The sequence below is a fragment of the Cicer arietinum genome, chromosome 6 (genome assembly GCF_000331145.2).
Source record: "Cicer arietinum cultivar CDC Frontier isolate Library 1 chromosome 6, Cicar.CDCFrontier_v2.0, whole genome shotgun sequence".
NCBI classification, from domain to species: Eukaryota; Viridiplantae; Streptophyta; class Magnoliopsida; order Fabales; family Fabaceae; genus Cicer; species Cicer arietinum.
In genome coordinates this window covers 11,616,955-11,637,990 of record NC_021165.2, presented here as the reverse complement: position 1 = coordinate 11,637,990, position 21,036 = coordinate 11,616,955, and the positions used below count along the sequence as shown (strand labels likewise).

General features: G+C 24.6%; 1 protein-coding gene across 1 annotated transcript; it reads right to left on the bottom strand.

Moving 5' to 3' along the window:
* Positions 1 to 7,551: 7,551 nt before the first annotated feature.
* Positions 7,552 to 10,664, bottom strand: LOC101513074 (zinc finger protein 7-like). Its single transcript, XM_004504525.4, has 3 exons — positions 10,439 to 10,664; positions 8,031 to 8,896; positions 7,552 to 7,884 (listed from the first exon to the last, which is right to left on the bottom strand). The coding sequence occupies exon 2, from the start codon at positions 8,800 to 8,802 to the stop codon at positions 8,059 to 8,061; it is 744 nt and encodes a 247-aa protein (XP_004504582.1). The 5' UTR covers positions 8,803 to 8,896; positions 10,439 to 10,664; the 3' UTR covers positions 7,552 to 7,884; positions 8,031 to 8,058.
* Positions 10,665 to 21,036: the final 10,372 nt, after the last annotated feature.

The following is a 21,036-nucleotide window of genomic DNA, read 5'->3' as shown; positions in this document are numbered from 1 at the left end:
TTTTTAGAGATTAGAGAGAATAAAAGGAGATGTTTTTTTTCTGTATTTATTTATGGAATTGTTATTATAGTTTTAACCTTTAAAAAAAATTAGAATTTGTCATTTTATTTTAAATTCAAACTCATAATCTATTCTGTGTTAATTATAATAATATTTTTTTTATAAAAACAAAAAATTGGAGTTCAACTTTTGTGTTCTGTTCAGTAGTTAACGGTTCACAAGTCTAAGTAACTGCGACAGTAAATATGACTTCTTTCATGTGAACCTCATCTTCAAACCGTTGTTTCTTTCAATACATTTTACCTTTTTACCAAAACAAGATCAATTTAGGATAGGAGAATCTCTTGCTTCACAAACATTATTAGTGTTGACTAATAAACTATTTATTTATAATTTAATCTAATTTGTGTACATTAAAATAAAGTATTTACAAATATTGACCCACTCCAAATAAATTTCACAATTTAAACATGGCATTATTTATTTTCTAAATAATAACACCAATCTTTGAATGAGATATGTAGACATGCCTATAAAAGAGAATACTGCATGTCTAAACCAAATTTTAAGTAGCACATAAGGAATACTTTTTTTTTACTAAAAGGAAATTTATTAATTGTTGACTGAATTTTCTTTTTTAAACTATGCAAGTTTGGAGTCTATAATTCATCTTTTTTTAGAAAGAATTCTTTCAAGAAATTTATTTGACTTGATTCTAATTATTCGGAATTTAATATAATTTTTAGAAACCAACTTCAACTATTACATTAAAGAACATGAACAAACTTTTTTAACTTTTATTCCATTGTTTTTTTTTTACAGTTTTATCACTTTACTTTATTTAATTTAATTTTTATTCACACCGTAAAAAAATTTACAGTTCATAAATTACAATGAATCATATAAGATGATTTTATAAATAGTTATAAAAAAATTAAATATTATTATCGATTTAACAGTTTAATTGATTGATAATATCAAAAATAATTATACTAATAATATATATAAATTAAACTTTTATTTCTTTTATAGTAATTTTTACTCTTTTCTTTTTCGATTAACTTTTATTTTTATTATGTTCGATTTCACTCTATTTTAAAATAAGTGGTGTTTTAATAAAAATAAATATATAATACAAAGTTTTAAGTTTTTTATAATATTTAAATTTAAATTTTATCAAAAAATAAATAATTGTGATAGTTTTTATTTTTACTAAGTTGTATTGTAACATTTTTTAGTACTAAATGAATGTACAAAAATTGATAAAAAATAAATAAATTATACATATAAATTAGTAACATCAACCCACTTAAATTAAATCTTTTTAATGTACTTCATATGATTCAGAGCCATTAAACCACTAAGTTACTTTTTTTAATCTTAAAATATAAGTAAAATTGATTCAAACAAAGTTAATTTATTTAATTTAAAATTTATATAAAATATAACAATATTTTTTGACTTATTTTTTCAATATTTATACAAATATTTGGAATAAAAAATATATTTTTATTTGTGTAAGGAAAAAGTTTTGGAAAAAATAAAATAAAGATGAGAAAAATGTAAGATGAAGTGAGTGAGATGATTGTTAAAAAAAAAAGGAAAAAGATGATAGTATTGGAAATTGCAATACTTATTGAAAAATGTGAAAATTTAATAATAATGAGTGAAATATATTTTAATAACACAATTAATAATGAAAGAGAGCAATTTTGAACTTTCTTGTGTGTAGTTTATTCTTACATGAATAAACAATTATTTGGGTCATTTAATTTGTGAAATAATATTACAATAAATTTTGAAATATACAAATTTATACAGACATATTTAAATATATTTTTTTGTTAATCATTTTAATTATCATTAAATGTATTTTTTGTTGATCAATTTATTCTATAAAATTACTAATAGAAAATATATTAAAAATATATTTGCAATTTTCAAATATTACAATGACAATATCTCATATATTTAAAAATTAAAATGGTTGTGTACTCATTCTTATATTGATTCTGTATGTATATATAATCTCTCTCTCTCATTAATCATTATACATTATTTCAATAAACTTTTTTATTATGATTTTTATAGTATTAATATATTATTTAAATTAAACTGTTTGTAATTAGATTGCATCAGATAAAAGTATTTAAAATATGTCATCTAAACTAACTGAATTTCATCTGATTTTTTTTAATTGAATAATTTTATATCATAAAATCGATCCAAACTACAGTGCAAATAATTTTATTCTTATCTGAGCAAGCGTATGTTTTGAATATCTTTTACATAAAAGTGTGAAACAAAAAAAAATTAATATATTAATTATAATTTATTATAATCAATACATTTCGATCTCTACAATCAATACATTTCTTAAACTAGTTTCTTGTTCTTCTGCTGCTATTATTTGTTTGTGGCGATAGTTGCTAAAAAATTTTAGTTTGATAATAGTGTATTGTTAGTTTTTTTCAATTTTAAATTTTAAATAGAACATATAACCATTTGTCTTCGGTTATTATTTTTCATATATTTTTTATTGTAACATTACACATTTTCTTTATTTTATTATCATCAGCGAGAAGCCGGCAGGTTCAAACTTGCAGTTCCTTTATTAAAAGTCAACAAGATGTCGAAGTCTAACTCTTTTTTTTGTTTGCAAACTTGTAAGATAAGTATGACAACAAACTTATCATAAATACATGATTGACGACATTTAAGTAAACAAAAAGTCCAATGACTTTATGGTGAAATGTTTTCTCATTTCATTTTCTATCTTTTGGAAATGTCAGTAAGTACAAGTACTCCAATTAAATTTGTTTAATAATTAAAAATAAGGAAATGTAATTTTGTTAGTTGGATGTTCAGTACTTTTAAATTTTGAAAAATGACAATTTTCAGTTAGTGCCTTTAAAGCAATTATTAGCCTGATTCAAAAATTAACTGATTTATCTTTTTTTTCAAATCTGGTATCAAATGCCCCAAGTATAACTTGTTAATATACCATTGTTAGAAATACATTTAATTAGTTATATATTGAAAATTGTATTTTTAACTCTTTAAAAGTTGAAATTCTTTTTGAAAATTTGATTTTCAAAGTAATTTTTTTAATTTTATAATAAATGTTTGTAACACTTGTTAGCAAAACCAAAAATATTAAAAAAAAAATACATGTTAAACAATAAAATTAAAAATTGATAGTAGTAGACTTTTTGAATATAATAAATTTTACTCCCTTCATCCTACAAGTTTTTTTTTTGTTATATAAAAAATTATTATTATAATCAACTTATACATATGTGAAATATCAAGTTTGAATCCAAATCAAAATGTCTAATCTAAACATTTGAAACTAACACTTAAAGACATTTCATAAATTATTTAATTTGACCCAAATATTTAATTTTTAAATATTGAAATTCTTTCGCACTATGATTTATTGCCCATGTAAACCGTGTTATTATTGTAGTAAATTAAACTCATTCACAAACATGGTCACAGTCCATTCTATGTTATATTTCTTATATTCTATGATATATACTGACGATTTGAGCTTCAAAGTAAAAAAAGAAAAACATATATTTTTTATTAAAAAAATATTATGTATACACGATGCCTCAAATTAAAGATAAAAGTACTTCACTTTTACACACTTAGAAACTGCACTTTGGAAATATGACTCCCAATTTTTTTTATAGAATGAAAATTGTAGTTGACTTTTCCTCCTCTCTTTTTTTGTTTTTAGTAATTATTGGTTAAAAGAACATAAAATATACTAGTGTTGGTTTGACCGATGCATTGTTAATGTGGGGATAGATATCCAATTTTGTTCTATTATTTAATTGAAAGTGAAATACCTAGTCCATTACCTAAACTCTAGATTAAGAGATAATAAAATATATGTTTAATTATAGTTTAGATTTATTTATTTTCACAAATTTATAAAATTGATTTTTTTATTTATTTTAAAATTAATAGTTATGATTATTTTTTTTATATTTTTAAGCTAAAAAATAACGAATTTATAAAATAAAAATTTGTTTGAAGTTGAAAAATAATTTGTTAGTCAATTTTATTATAATTTCACGAGTGTTAATTATTTTACATTGATGTATAATATGACACGTTATTTAAAACCTTTTACACCGTCATTTTTAGTTAAAAAATTCGAATGAGAGATTAAATTTGTCAAATTTTAAAATTAAATGTTAATTTTGTAAATTGATAAAAACAAAGAATTGACATTTTAAAATTTATTTTGAAGATTTGACATTTTAAAATTATTTATTTATATAGATTAATTAGCTTTTGTAGTAGTTCTGGGCATAGACAATTTCTTTTCATTATTGCATGATATTCTCTGGTTTTTTAAGTGAATACTTAGTCCCAGATGATTACCTAAACTCAAGATTAAATAAATTAACGTTATAATAATTATAAAAGAGAAAAAAAAAAATATTCACGATCTATGCAATTAATTTTACGATATAACTATTTTTATATTGATATTCAATCAAAATTGAATAAAAATACTTTATTATTTATTATTATTCTATTACTATTATTTTATTTAAAAAGTTTGAAAGTGTTGAGTTTCAATAGTTTATTAAGATTAAAGTAGACAATAATAATCAAATAGTAGAAGATAATTATAGATGACTCAATAAAGAAATTCTTATATTAATAGCGAAAATTAAATTCACGATTTTGTGGAAAAATGAATCTAACTTCTAATCAATTGAAGGAATCTTCATTGACAAAAGGTAGTTTATATTTTTAAAATAGTTACAACTTTTATATATATAGTAAGATGATTGATTTATTAGAACGATCTAAAATTACTTTTGAGTTTTAATGGATAACTATTGCACTCTTATAATAAAGTATTTGAAATAGGTTGTCACTTATCACCACTTTTGATCTTCTTTTTTGGTTTTTTTGGCAATCATGGACATTTTTAATTTTTTAAATCATTAAAAATGATTGTGAGCGATAATTGCTTTTGATTTCATTCTAGTTTGACTGTTACAAATATTCTTCGTCTTTTAAAATTAATTTAAAATGAATTATTTTTGTAAATTACTTTAGATCTTCTCAGTATTTGACCAATTTAAATTTTGTTTCTGTTGATCATTACAAACTAAAAGTAATTTTCTTTTGTATTTAATTTAAAATTAATCATCTAACAAATATTTTCTAACTAAAATTACGTAATTTTAATTTTATATTATACGACTATCGAGTAAAATATAGGAATTGAGAAACACCTTATTAAGCAAAATAATAATTTTTCATAATTTTATCCTCTTTATAAAAGTAATTTTAAACATTTGTTATTTGGTAAATATCTTTAAAGTTAACGTTATATTTTAAGTACTAATATAAATCAATGTAAAATATTTTATCTGATTAAAGAATTTTATTTCAACAGAAAGATAAAGAATTAGTAAACATAAATTGCATAATTAGCTAGTAAATCTAGCCACAGTAAAGTTAACCATAAATAACTGAAAACATACATATATTCCTATTAGGTATTATACTTTAAAATAAAACTAATCTAGTATTATAGTTTGACACAAATAAAAATTAAAAAATATTTTGAATTTTAATTTAAATATCAATATTATTAAATTAAATATTTTATTTTAAATTCGAATATGTGACTTCGAATATATATGTAAGTTTATTTTATTATGTATAATCTCTTCAACATAAAAAAAATTAAAAAAAAAACTGTAGAAGTTTTTTAAGAGACGAGGGGTGCAAAAAGCAGCACCTTCTCTACTTTATTTTGTCAAGCACCCTCTATCCTGAAAGAGGCCCAACCCGTTATAATTTTCACTAAGCAATGGAAACAAACTTTTTTTTGCTAAGCATGGGGATATTTTTATATCAGACTTTATACCCGTTCGTAGGCAAAAAGATAAATATTTCGGAATGGTTAATCCAAATAAAATTTGAGAGTTTTGAGTAGAAAGAATTTTTTTCATCTAATATTTTAAATTTTTTGGTTCAAAACATATTCAAAATCTTAAATTATTATGTGCCTTTAAATATATTATAATAGATCTAAAAAATTTCTAAAAAGAATAACTTATAAGCTTAAATCTATTGATCCACTTCATCAAAAACTTATTGACTTTTTTTGTCTAAAAATCTATCGATTCAATGCGTTACCTTTGAGTTTGACGTGAAAATTGTTGTGAATTGTCTTCATTATAAACAAATGTTAATAAATTCAAACAAATGTTAATAAATTCAGTTAACATTTTTATATTTTCTTCACGGTTTGAATTTTAATCATTTTACCCTTTAACTCTTATAACTCTTAATTCAAACTAGTTGAATTATGCAACCCTTAAAAAATGGTTGGAGACTCTATTAAGTCTTCAAAGATATTTTAGTCTAAATTTGGAACTAGCAATATCTTAAGCAACATATAGCAAAGATCGATTTGAGATTCCATGTGAGACATTCGCAAGTGTTAAAATATTTTAGTTTTATTAACAAACTTTGAGGTTTAGTATGCAAAGAAACAAGCTAATGTGATTTTTGCAAAGGTGGCATTTTAGTCTTGTCCCCGAGTTTATGATTCCTTAATGAGTTGTATCTTGAATTCTATTAGTAAAAAAATTGTTCCAATGCTGTAAAAAAGTGCATTATCTTCTAATCACAAATCCTAATGTAGATTAGAACATACACGTTTGATGGATTATATGCCCCTTTCACATGTTTTGAAACAAAAATAAGCCATTGTGACTGACTTCGACGAGTTGTACCGTGCAACTGATGTAAGAAATCCATAGACTTTGTGATGTTTTTATGTCTTTCCTTATATACACTGATTATTTCCGTTTTAATGCAATAAGTTTAAACAGATTCATAGTCACACGTGCCTCTTCCACCACTTCCCTAAATTTTCTCATTCTCATGTCCTTAGACACCCCATATTCCCATTCAAACATTGAAGAGTCTTTGGCAATGTTTTGTGGAGTCCATTAGAACATAATATGGATGACAATCTAGAACCACGTAGGACTTGATTTGGTAGCACAATTGCCCTTTTCTGAGAAAAGATCTTGCTAAGCTTTCCATTAATGAAGTTCACGATTCTCTACCATAAACCAACAAATACGTTGCATTAACATTTTGTCGAGGACTATATTATGCATGCTTGAACAATTTCATAATTAATACCTTAAATCACTTTCATGGTTTTATTATTCTTTATTCCAATTTAAAATTATATCCACATTGGAGAGGTGCGAGACTGTTCTCATTTAGTTATAAAACTCCAACCTAGCATCAGAAAAACCTAATTCAACCGACAAATGTCTACCAATTAAAAAAACTCCATCCAAGCAAAATCCATCTATTTGAAACTTTTTTCCTACCAATATTTGAGCCGGATCTCACGATTCTATATATCAAATTTCAGAGATACATTTAGATATAAAACATGTAACTTGTTTTCCTAAACTTAATAGGGCAGTAGCTCCAATATCATCAAAGAAGGAAAATACAATTTAGAGGAAACCATTAATAATGTGAAATTAAAATAAGCTAAAGTTGCCATTGGAAATAATACACATCTCACTATACATACAATACATTGCACGCCCTATTAATTAATAATTTCATGTCTATATTGAATGAGATCAAAGACAAATAATCTTAAGATAAATGATGCATTCACAGATAAACACCTATCAACTTAGTGTGTCACGGTTGACAGATAGTCAAGTTCATTAAACATGTAGTCATAAAAATGATTTATGACTGGTGAATATAGAAAAACATTTATTAGGAGAAGTCAACCCCATAAATGAATCTTCTTACTCCAAAGGATTAGTCTCTTACTTCTGCATTGAGGATGGATACCTTGGGAAACCAAAACAAAAAGTCACAAACCCCTCACAAAAAATATTATAATAAATGAGTGACTGAGAGAAATTTTGGCATAGTGTGAAACAATGAATGAACCACTTCTTACAACCAAAAACTCATGATATTTGTGAGGGGTTTACCTGTTTTTGTATCATTTCTAAAATCATATTATAGCTTCAATGTGAGATCAGGAGATGTAGATGCTTGTGGTGGAGGAAGAGGAGAAGGCACAATTGGAACAAAACTAGAATTTGTAGTTTGAGGATGTTCCATATTAACACAAGCTCCTTGTTCCACTTGTCTGAAACTTCCAGGCCAAAAGCAACCAACATCATCATCTTCCATGAAAACTAATGATCCAAAATGATTTTTATCGAATTTCGCTGCAGCTCTCATATCAGGAGTCCTCATTGATGATGGTGATAGCATATGCCTTCTTTGATGCATTGCAGAATGAGCTTCAACACCAAGTGACCGAAAAGGTGAACCGTGAAGAGGCAGAGATGCCAAACTTGTATACCTTTCAGTGAACATTCCCATTCTCATTGCACGTTTCGCCATTGTTCTTTCCCTTTTGTGAGCATTCTGATGACCACCTAATGCTTGTGAGCTAAAGAACTTTCTCCTGCAGTAATTACAAGAGAAAACCCGAGGAGTAACCGGTGCAGAAGGATTAGCAGTTTCAGAAGCTCCTACTTCACTGCTAGCATCACTTGAACCCTTCAATTCGCTATCATTGGAACTGAAATTCAGTGTCAAGTCAAGGGTAATCGAACGTAGATCCGCTTCTGTGGTATTTCTGTTTCTTGTAAGATCATGAGGTGTTTCTTGGAAGGATGTATTATTGGAAACTACTTGGCTGCACCCTTCTGAATGATTTTCAGGTTCCAAGTTCAAGTTTGGAGTCATCATTTATATGAATCTTCTAAGAGTTAACTTCTTTTCCAGATGGCAATTGGATTAGATCAAATGTGACAATTTGATTGCCTGATCATGATACTGTCACCTACATTATGATGAAATACATTATATTATGCTATCTATATAAAGTTGGGAATTTTGTTTATGCAAGTATATAAACTGGAACATAAAAATAAGGCAAGTAGGAAAACTAAACTAAAAGAAGTTTTTTTACGGATCACAAATATACACAAATTTGATTTCATATAGCTGATATAAACAATCTTTTGGATAAATGTTTCATGTTTAATAACAAGTTCTCTGTAAATTAAAGTAGGGTCGTTAACTCTATTAATGACTTAAAGAAGGTCTAAAGATAGAAAAAGTATTACATATGCTTCCAATATAAGTGTGTTCCTTTCTGTTATTTATGTATATCATATTTTCATATCATCATTATCCTTTTACACTGTAAAATTATTACCTTCCAGAAGGAATAAGGCTATTGAGGATTTTATGACCAAATTGGGACACTACAAAACTGCAGATTATACACAGAAAGAAAAAAGTTCAGCTGATTGTATGTGTTTTTTTTCTTCCTTTTTTTCAAGAATAAGAACTGAAGAAACAAAACCTTTTCTTATCTTCTTTTCACTTTGTAATCGATGAAATTAACGAAATTCCAACATAATTCCTAAAATTGGAAATCCTTTAGATATTTCGAGTCGAACAATTTAATCCATGAGGTTGTCTCAAAGAGACTAATATGTTCGATGATTTTCAATTTGAGGATGAGTTTAGAATTTTGTTAATTTCAACACCAAATTGTTTGATCCTAATTTTATGACTAAATTAGTGATGCACTCAATACTACATAAAACATGTTACACTCCGTTGCTTAGAATACCACAAAATTCAAACTTAATTCTTTTTTCCTTGTTGATAAGGAGATAATAAGTTTCTTCTTTGGTTCATTAAATAATGCAAAATAGAAAATTGGTAGTGTGTATTATATGTTGCTGTGAACTATATTCCTTCTTAAATCACGAGTCTTAAGATACACCACTATCCAAACTTTTACAGAGAAGTTGAATAACAGGGTGGAATCATGAAAAATAATTAAGGTGAGACCTATCTTACCTATAAAAAAGTAACTATGTCAAAACCTAAAATTCTAGAGAAAAAATAGTGGAATACATGTGATTAATTTTAATTAATCACAGGGAATTTAACTTCAGTTTTCCAAAGGCAATCTAAAATTTAACAATAATTAAACTATTCACAAAGAAAAAAAAAAGCCATTAACATAAAATTAGGCTCCATGTTGATACTCACAATTTAGATCTAAATTTGAGTACTCAAACTAGGAAACTTAATGACCTTCTCTTTTGTTAGCAAAAATTATGTTAATATGATTATAATCATCCACCAAAAAAATTATTATAAAGAAAAAAAAGTTATAATTGCAGGCTAAAGTAGAGAAACTTGAAAACAGAATAAAAAGAGCAAGATATCAATTACAGAAAGAAAAAAAAAGAAAACCAAAAAGAGTAAAGCAGAGTGGGATAGAAGGGGAATAAATACATGGAAGAAAGTTTTAAACGAAAAAAGAAAGATATATTTAGGTGATGAATTGAGTGGTACTTACATAACAAACATAGTAGGAAAGAAACTTCAGGGTTGTGAAGTGATATTATGTTATGTAACTGATTGGGAAGAGTATCTACTATCTACAACAAGGAGAAGAAAGAGCTTTTTGTAGCATAAAGGGGACAGTGAGTGAGTTAGTGAATAGTTTAAAGGAGATAAGACTAGAAAATTAGAGAGTTATGGGGATGCAGAAGAGAGATAGAGAGATGGTAGGGTTGTCAGATAACATAAATAGCATAACATATAGATATCAACAGAATTGTTTTTGTTTTTGTTGCATTTTTTTTATTAGTAGACATTTTGTTACAATTACAATGTCTCGTTATCATTCTGATAAAATTAAATTTGGAAACTTTAACAAAATAATAATTATAATATAATTTTGTCAAATTTATTGTAATTTTAAATATGTGATTAACGAAGTTTGAAATTATCAAATTCAAGTAAGTGTTTTATATTAAATAAAAAATGAATATTTTATATCTTAAAGTTTTTGGCGTTATGAAAATGAATATTTTAATTAGTCGAGTGTGATAATTGTTGGTTGAAGAATCAATATTGCAGTACTAATTATTGATATGTGAAATTACACAAATTAGAATTACGGACGGACAGAGCTTAATGTGTAATGATATGTAAATACGAAGTTAAAAAAGTGTGAAGCGGATTATGGATTTGAAGGAGAGAAGAAAATCCAAGCACCAAATCCAACAATTATTAGAAAACAAAGAAAAAAAAGTACAAATGACAAATGAAATGAAAGCAAAAGTCGAGAGTCAATCACTGGTCAGCTTTAATTGATTAATTAGGTGATAATAATATTATAAGAAAGGTAAGTGTAGAAGTGTTTGTGTGTGTGAGATGGTTGTTATAAGAAGCGACGGACTAAACAGAAACAGCAGAGACAGCGAGAAAAAAACAGTCAGAGTCCCCACTTCATCTCTGCCAACACCCACAACAATAAAGACCCAACATGCTCCTACACTCCTAGTCCTACCATACTCACTGCTTAATTATTTTCTTTTCTTTTTTACACAATTTTACTTTTACAATTTAATTACAACCTAAAACAAAAAAAATTATACTTATCTTCACCTCTATTTCTAAAAATTCACAAATTATTTTATTGTTAATATTAAAAAGTTTACAAATAAATTTAAAAGTATATTTTTAGACTATTTAATAATTTATTTAAAAAATTTATAGATAATATAAGAAATGTATTTTTCTCCACATCAAATATATTCTCGCATACAAAAGAAATCAATCTTATCTATAAGTAAAAATAAATTAAAAAAATAAAAATATATAATCCAAATTTTGAACTACATGAAAAGTGATCTTACATTCAAATTTTTTTATATTTTTAAGACAAAAGAATCTTATATGAAAAATATTTTAAAGATACTTATTAAAAAAAGTAAGGGTAGGAATTTATATTAAAATAATATTAAAAACACAAATTTCACCTGCAAGGTCATAGCTCCATGCCTCCATAACAGCGAAAGCATACGATGGGCCAATTTTGTTCCATTACGTGGAAAACAATCACGGTCGATTTGTTTCCGCGGTAAAAATAAGCGGTTTTATTCTCTTCGATATTTAACCTTTTTTCCCTAGGTGATATAGTTTTTCTATCATCATCATATATATTTTCTTGAATAATTTTTACTTAAACACGCTATTTTAGATACATTATTTAAATACATAAAAAAACAATCAAATAATATTTTCTTTTTAATATAATTAAATTGTATATTATTTATATATGTCTAAAATGATGTGCTCTCACGAGAATTATTCATTTTACTTTACCATTTACCGACCCATCCTTCTTTATCACACTCATATGTACTCCCATTACTTCCCCATCTTTTCCCACTTGTTGTGCATTGCATATATTGCTTTGTTTCTTTTTTCCTTTTTTTTTTTTGTTGTGGCATCAATAGAGCTGCACTATTAAATAAGTACACTTCTATTTGTCTATGAAACAATTGTTCATTGAAGTGAGACACATATAGCATATTCCAGATGAGCCAATAGTTTTTTCTAATAATGGTGCCTGAGTGAGTTTGAGTTCCGTTCAGTGCTATAAGTTTTCGGCCGTGAGAAAGCTTGAAAAATATTCATCAAATAATTAAAATAAAATAAACAATATATAAATATGAAAAATATTTATATATATGAAGTGTAAGAAAATTGAAATCGGTTTAATGATTGACATCATTGTTTGTCAAGAAGAAAAATGCAGTTCAAATTTTTTAATTTTGTATTTATATCTTGTTTAAGAACATCACTTTTAAGTTTTAAATTTGCGACATAATTTTCTTATAAAATATTATTTAGTTATTGAAATAAAGTGTAAATTCTTCACTTATATTACATATTATTATATACTCTCTGATCTTGAATATAAACAACAAAAGTCATATACTTATCCTTTTAAATATAAGCAAAATTTATTTTTAAGTTATAATTCAATTGATAAAAATATCAATATTGTTTGATTGAAAATCATATTCTAAATTTAAGTTCGGAAGTTCGTAGTTGTATATAAATTATTTGGGGTGATTATACAATCTCATATATAAATAAATAAATATATAAATAAAATTTGACTAATTTAACAATATGTAATGTTATAATTTTTATAATCCATTTAACTAAGGTATTTTATTTTCATCGAACAAATTCTCATGTAAAACAATAAAATTACAATTCACCTTTTTGATTAATTTAAAAAAATTAAATGAATTTAATTATTTTTTTTAAAGGTTATGATATATATATATAACCGTATGAAATATATACATTAAATGCCGGGGACTTTGGAGGTGCTTGTCCCAAAGGGAAAGAATTACAAGTAAATGTGTTAATAGTTTTATTTTATTTTTCTCCCGTAAAAAAAATATTGTCGCTATCCGTTAAACAACTTTTTAAGATAATAATTATAGAAAATTATATACGATAAAAAAGAAAAATATAGAAAATTATTAAAGAGATAATATATTTTTCTTTTTATCATTCTTACTAACCATAAACAGTAATATACTAAAATACATCATTTTTTAAAAAGGATAGAGCGTTTTATCCATTATAGGCTATTTTGTGAGATGTTGTTAATAAAAAATTGGATATTTTATAAATGTTTAAAACATTTTTCTTTTATGAATATATATAGATAATTTTCTTGTTTTTACTATGAAAGAATTCTAGATCCGGCGGCATTACCTCTAATTATGGTTAGATAATATAATTTCTTTAGTAAATGTTTTACAAGTTTGAAAATTTTCTCAATTTTAAATTAAAATGTTATCCCTTATCTTAAACATTTTACTGAAAAAAAGTAATTTTTAGTAAAGAACGAAATCTGCACTGGTTTATTTTGAGGGTTATTAGAAAGAGCATAGGCTATTGTTATTTAGATTGGAATTATAATTTATTGAGTTATCATTCCCTTTCTTTGTAAAGTTGTTGTATATAAGTTTGAGTATCTCTTATACTCAATTTATATTTTTTATATTATCTAAAAAATAAATAATATAAGTGGAAAATATGTTTAATAAATTATATAGACTTCTTCCATCTATAAAACTTTATTGCATGCCAAATAAACGTAATTAACTCAAAATTATATTTTTAAATTTTACTGTATTTTTTTATTGAATTTAATTTTAATATACAATTGATATAAGTAATTTACACACGTTCAATCAATTACAAATATTTTTATCAATAATTTAAAAATAATTATCATTAAAGTCAAGTACTTTTTAATAATCTAACTAGTATAATACATAATATAAAAAATATGTACACAAAATATATTTCTTTTGAGTAAAAAAAATCTTTATACATTTTTTCAATTAAATCTTATTTTATTTACCATTTCTATAGGAAAAAAAACACGTCTTCAAAGTAGTTTATAGCCAAATTTGAAGAACCTCCTTCCTTCCTTTTATTTATTTATCTTTTTGCTTTTATCTTTAATGAAAGTTTCTCAACAATAACAATAATATTAACGTAAGTATGAGATTTGATTTTTTTTTTCAAAAAAAAGTCTACGCATTTTTTGTTTGAATATAAATTTATGTTTTGTCTAAAGCATGGAATGTTTTGGTAGGGATGAGTCTAACTTTAATCATGCTTTTCCTTTTGATGACTTTCTTCGATCGAAAAAGTTAATCTTCGTCTGTGGACCCCAATGTTTCACTCCATATATGAAGCGACAGGCAGTTCAAGGAAGAACACGTTTTATATAGGAAGTCATACAAACTCAGATCTGATCATGTCCACACACTCCACGAGAGAAGAAAATAAAATTGTTTTAAAGTTTGAAAATTGTTTTAAAGTTTGAAAATTGTTTTAAAGTTTGAAAATTGTTTTAAAAGTTTTAATTCAATCCAAAACTTCCATTTTTATTGATAAACATTTCATAATTGAATTATTAATATTTAATAACAAAAGTTGATGTATATGAATTAAGTATATTAATTTTTAATTTTTGTTGACTAAATTTTAAAACTATTGTCTCTTATACAAAAAGATCAAAGAATAAACTCCTATGTATATTTAACTAAAAACTTATATTCATTTATTCAAATCAATATAAATTATATCGATCGAGAATAATATAAATTAACATCGCAAAAATCAAAATTGAAAAGGATGAAATATGTGAATAAATTTACAGCGTCCAAATTAATAACGATAAAATATCTATAAATGTGATAAAATATATAAATATGATAGAATTAAAATTTCTAAAATATTCATGACTTTGAAATTAGTGTTGAATATGCAATTTTTTTTGACAAAATCCGTACTAGATAAAAACTAATATATTAATTGAAACCAACAAACACATAACAAGATGTAAAACCAAAACAATGTCGGAACAAGAGGACAGACAAAACAATGCATACTAAGACGATGAAATTACGAGAAAAAAAAATAGAAAGGATAAATTAAATATGTGTGAAAATTACTTATTTAAATAAGAGTTAAATATATTTGTAGTCCTTATAAAATTTTGATTTTAGTGCTTGTAAAATAAAATAACATGTTTTAGTCCTTACAAAATTATTCTATAAACTGTTTTAGTTTTTGCTGAAATGAAAACATCTTTCAACTTTTCAATTTTTGAATGATTTTTTGCATACATTTTTATAATATTATTAAAATTTTATCCGCACAAATTTAGAATATATTTAACTTTAGATGAATTAAATATGAATTTTTTAAATGTCAAATGTTCAAGATAAAAGTTCTAAAAATATGGTCATAGAAATTAACTTTTAAACTCATTTTTTGTGGATTAGCTTTTATAGTATTATAAATATGCATACAAAATAATCATTCAAAAACACATGTTGATGCTCTAACAAAGACTAAAATTGAATATTTTAAATAAAAGAGGAAAAAAAACGATTTTAAGAATTCATTTCAGACCAAAAAAGTTATTTCTATAAATTAAATATGTGTGAAAATCACTTATTTAAATAAGAGTGAAATATATTTTTAGTCCTTATAAAATTTTAAAATTTTGATTTTAGTCATTGTAAAATAAAATAACATGTTTTAGTCCTTACAAAATTATTCTATAAATTATTTTAGTTTTTGCTGAAATGAAAACATCTTTCAACTTTTCAAAATTTGAATGATTTTTTGTAAACATTTTTATAATATTATTAAAATTTTATCCGCACAAATTTATAATTTATTTAACTTGAGATAAATTAAATATGAATTTTTTAAATGTCAAATATTCAAGATAAAAGTTCTAAAAATATGTGTTGTAGCTAAATATCACTAGAAGGGGGGGTTGAATAGGGATTTTGCTGTTAAAAACAATTTTTAAGTGTTTTAAAAACTATCCTCTTGCTGAGGATGGCTAGCTCGAGGATGGGATTTTTAAATCGTTAGATCTAAGCTGAGTAAAAAAGTAGGAGCAGAATATGAGGGACACACACACAATTTTATACTGGTTCACCCAAAGATGGCTACGTCCAGTCCTCACACCCTTGTGAGATTTCACTAACTTTCAAAACAGATCAATCCTCAACCCGAGGATGATTACAACTGTGTATTATCAAGCTTCACCAAGCTTACAATCAATTTCCAAATATTTCCAAGCTTCACTCACTAGGAAATTACAAAGTAGAATGAGAGTGATTGATACTTAATACTTTCTCAAAAGATATACAAAGATATAGTGTAGGATCAAAGAAAGTAATAAGGGAGGATGTGATTTGCTTCTTGAAAGCTTTAAGATGCTTGATCTTTTTATGCAAGTGTATTGTGTGTCTTCCAATGGAGAGCTTGTATGCATTTTATAGAGATTCAAGCCCTTGATGACCGTTGGAGCTCATTTTCAAAGGATCCAAGGTTTTCATCATAATTACAGAACTGCCACTCAGCTTGTTAGGCTTAGGCAGAACCCATCCTCTTGCAGCATAGCTTTGATCTTGACATGTCCTTGCCTTTTCTCTTTAATCAAAGTGCAAGGCTGTTTCTGAGCTGCATTTTTCGAAGTCTTTAAGGTCTAGGTTGGCTTCATCTTTTGAGGTGATGTGGACAAGAGAGAAAAAGCCACTTTATGACATAGGACTGTCATACTCAGTCAGAGGATCAGATCTGGCAGCAACATGTGATCTTCCATTTTTGGCTTGTTTCAAGTTTCCTTTTGCTAACTTGACTTCTTTATGAATTAAAACGTGCAAGCCCATTAAATGTTCAGATTTTGACCTTTGCACATGCTTGATAGGTTGCTTTCACTTTTGCTAGCCTATCCTTTACATACTAGATCTAGCCATATTCACTTTTTTCTTTTGACCTTTTGACTCTTACTTTTGAATGCTTTGTTTATTCATGTTTGACATTGTTATGCATTTGAATAAACACATTTGTCCAAATCTGGAGTTTTTCAACTTGCAGCCCATCCTCACGTTTGCAGCAATTTCCATCCTCACGAGGATTTTCCATCCTCAGGCCAAAATCACTTTTTCCTTCTTTTTGCCTTAATGATTAAAAACCTATTATCTTATATGAATACACTCAAGAGCACATGTTAGTCATTAACCACAATCATAATCTCTTAAGTAATTTTGTTATCATTAAAATCATTTGAGAGATTTTGTCTCAACAATATGGTCATAAAAATTAACTTTTAAACTCACTTTTTGTGGATTAGCTTTTATAGTATTATAAATATGCATACAAAACAATCATTAAAAAACACATGTTGATGCTCTAACAAAGATTAAAATTGAATATTTTAAATAAAAGAGGAAAAAAGACGATTTTGAAAATTCATTTCAGACCAAAAAACTATTCCTAAATCATCTCTATTTAGAGAAGAAAAGATGGAATCGACAAAGTTATCTTTTACTCAAGCGACAAAGTTATTTTTTACTCAAGCGACGATCAACAAATGATTGTTATATATATATATATATATTGTTTATATACATTTCATCTTTTTTATTTTAATTTCTATAAAATGAAAATATAACTTTTAATATATATATATATATATATTATTTATTAATATTGTTATTTTATTTATTTATTAATATTAGTAGTTGTTATTTTAATTTTTTTAATTATGGGTTCATTTTATTTTTTGGAAGGTTGTTGCAGATTTGCTAATTATAATCTTCTTAGATTTGGTTACAATTTTATTAGTTTTCCTTATATATATAAATGTTTAGTTTAACCTATTTAAAAAATGTAAGTTATACAATTTAAATGTTTTATCATGAAATAAACTTTTAAATTTAAATAAACTTTTATATCAATTCAGACTTTTAAAAAAGATCAGATCAAATAAAAAAAAACTATGTTTAACAGTAAATTAGAGTTAGACTTAAAAAATTAATCGTAAATTAAATTTAGGTATTTCAAAATTTAACCTATTAAAAGGAATAAGTTGAATTAAGTTAAGTTTTATTAAAACTTAATCTAATTTGTCAAAAAAAAATTAAAATATATGATTTGTTATAATTTTTTTTTTCAAGTCCAAACTTTTATGAACTTAACGTTAGAAAAGTAAATTCACTATATGGATTTATGACTTAATCTATAATAGATTTAAGTCAATCTACACTTTTTTTTCGATATAGATTAGGCTAAATTTGAAAAACATATATTATTTAATTAAAAATGTTAAGTTAGCGATCATAATTTTTTTTAACTTACCATCTATTTAATTAAATACAAATAAAACTTTTATTATGATTATTATTATAATATTAAATTTTGTGTAAAATTTTTATCAATATTATCTATAATTTAAACACATTGATATATTAATTTTTGACATATTTAAATTTATTATTATAAATGAAATATAATTAAAATGAGATATTATATAATATTATATTATTCAAATTATCATTTTAAATATTAAAATAGAACTTAAATTAAAAAATATGTTTTTTTATAGATTTTATTAAATTTTAAAATATATTATATCAAATCTTAAAAATTACTTTTTTTTGTCTAATAATGAATATCATTTTAGTAAAAAAAATTAAGTCAAAATAAAAATCATTCACAATTTTCCATATAGTTTTAATTATCGTTTCTTACAATATTCTTCAATAATTATTATATAAACAACTTTTAAGACATTACTATATTTAATATTAATAATATTGAAAAATTAATGAATAATTGAGATTAATAATTTAATAAAATAAATTTTTTATTTTAATAAATATATTTTATAATATATATACAAAATTCTTAAACTAGTACTTTATAATAGATTATAAATTATAAAGTTGGGCAAACTCAATTTTGCGAAGTCTAATCCTACCATGTAGGTGATCTTTAAAGCATCGACATAAATATGTCGCCTAACGCCACCTCCACGTGAAAGCCAGGTGGTTTCATTTCATGTGTTCCTCAAAGAAGCTCCTGACAAATGACAAATTCAAGTTCTGTTCACTTCATACCCCGCCATAACTATAAAACATGCAGGTCATGATCCTCTGCACTCTTTGAGATATATCTATATCGTTCAAACTATTATTATATAAATTTTAAAGACTCATTTTGGTAAGAAATTTTTAAAGATTTATTTTTGTTTTTGAAAAAAATAAAAATATTTTTTAATTTCTAAAAAAAATAAATTGAATTAAATTTGTCATTATATGAACTACAGTTAGAAAATTGAGTTTTTTTTAAATTGTCCAACGACACGTGTAACTTTTATAAAAAAAAAAGATAATTAGACATTGACAATAATTAAAAATAGATAATTAAGTCGTTGACAATAATTAAATGAATAATTTAATCTCTGCAATAAAAATTTACTAAATTATAATATAATTTAAAAAACAACGTTAATAATATCCAAATTAAACCACAATGTTAATAATATCCAAATTAAACCACAATAGTATCCTTCGTGAACATTAGATGACATCGCACATCCAAAAACGCGAGTAGGAAAAACATTAAAGCACTCTTAGAAACGCAAGGACAAAGAAGAAAATCGTGAGAATGAAGAAGAAAATGCAGCTTCTAAACATAAACGATAGATACAACAAAAGAGTTTATATTTTTGACTTGTGATTTTTCTAGATGATATAAAATTAGAATTTATTTTTCTTTAAATTGAACGAATAACTAAATTGTCCCGGTTTATTTTTTTTAAAGACTAAAATATATTTTTAATTATTTTTAGAAACTTAATTGAATCTTTCAGAATTTCTCATAAACTAATTTGATTCGATTTATTTTTCTTATAAATTAATTTTTTTTTCTTTCAAAAACTAAATTAAATCTCTCAAAATATCTCAAAGACTAAAATAAACCTTCCCTCTAAATATTACAAGATCATGCATGTGGATGCAGTTGTTTTGTAGTTAAGATAATGATCCTAATCTATTCATAGCTATAGCTAGTATAGTATTTATGTAGTATGGTTACTATATAAAATTTGACCGTTTTAATGTACTTATTTTTTATTTTAAAAATTAAATTTAAAAATAATTTTGTATATTGTGATTTAAATAATTTTATTCTGATTAGAAATAGTTGAATTGAGATCCTATAATTAACGTAAAATTTATTGTTTAATTGACTAACTATAAGATCAATTAATTAGTCTTTTGTTTAGTTAGTCGTTTGATCAACTAAAAAGATTATATATAAATTTATTACTTTATTGTTTTAATTATTATAATTTTTTATCAAGTGATTATGTTGAAAAAGAGATTAATTCTCAATTGCCAATTCTTAAACCACTAGCAACTAGTGTGAGAATTTAAACTACTATATCTCAATGCTTGAACAGTAAAAGAGAATGATAAAGATAAGTAAAGTAAGATGGAGCAACTCTTGGTAGCATTACCTTTAGACTGGCCTTGACAACATGGCTGTATGTTGTTAGATAATATTATTATATATTAGTAGTAAGGGTATTTTAGACAATTCTAGACAATTCTATTTTCTTATATATATACTCAGTGTAACCCTATTAACTGTAGTTTTGGTTTATTATATGATATGAAACCCTAGAGTGATTGTTTTCTCTTCTTCCTCTTTCTTCCTCTTTTCATTGTTAACATGGTATCAGAGCCTATT

Bases quoted from the DNA above. Each gene is read 5' to 3' on its own strand.
- LOC101513074 (XM_004504525.4), bottom strand. From the start codon at position 8,802: ATGATGACTCCAAACTTGAACTTGGAACCTGAAAATCATTCAGAAGGG.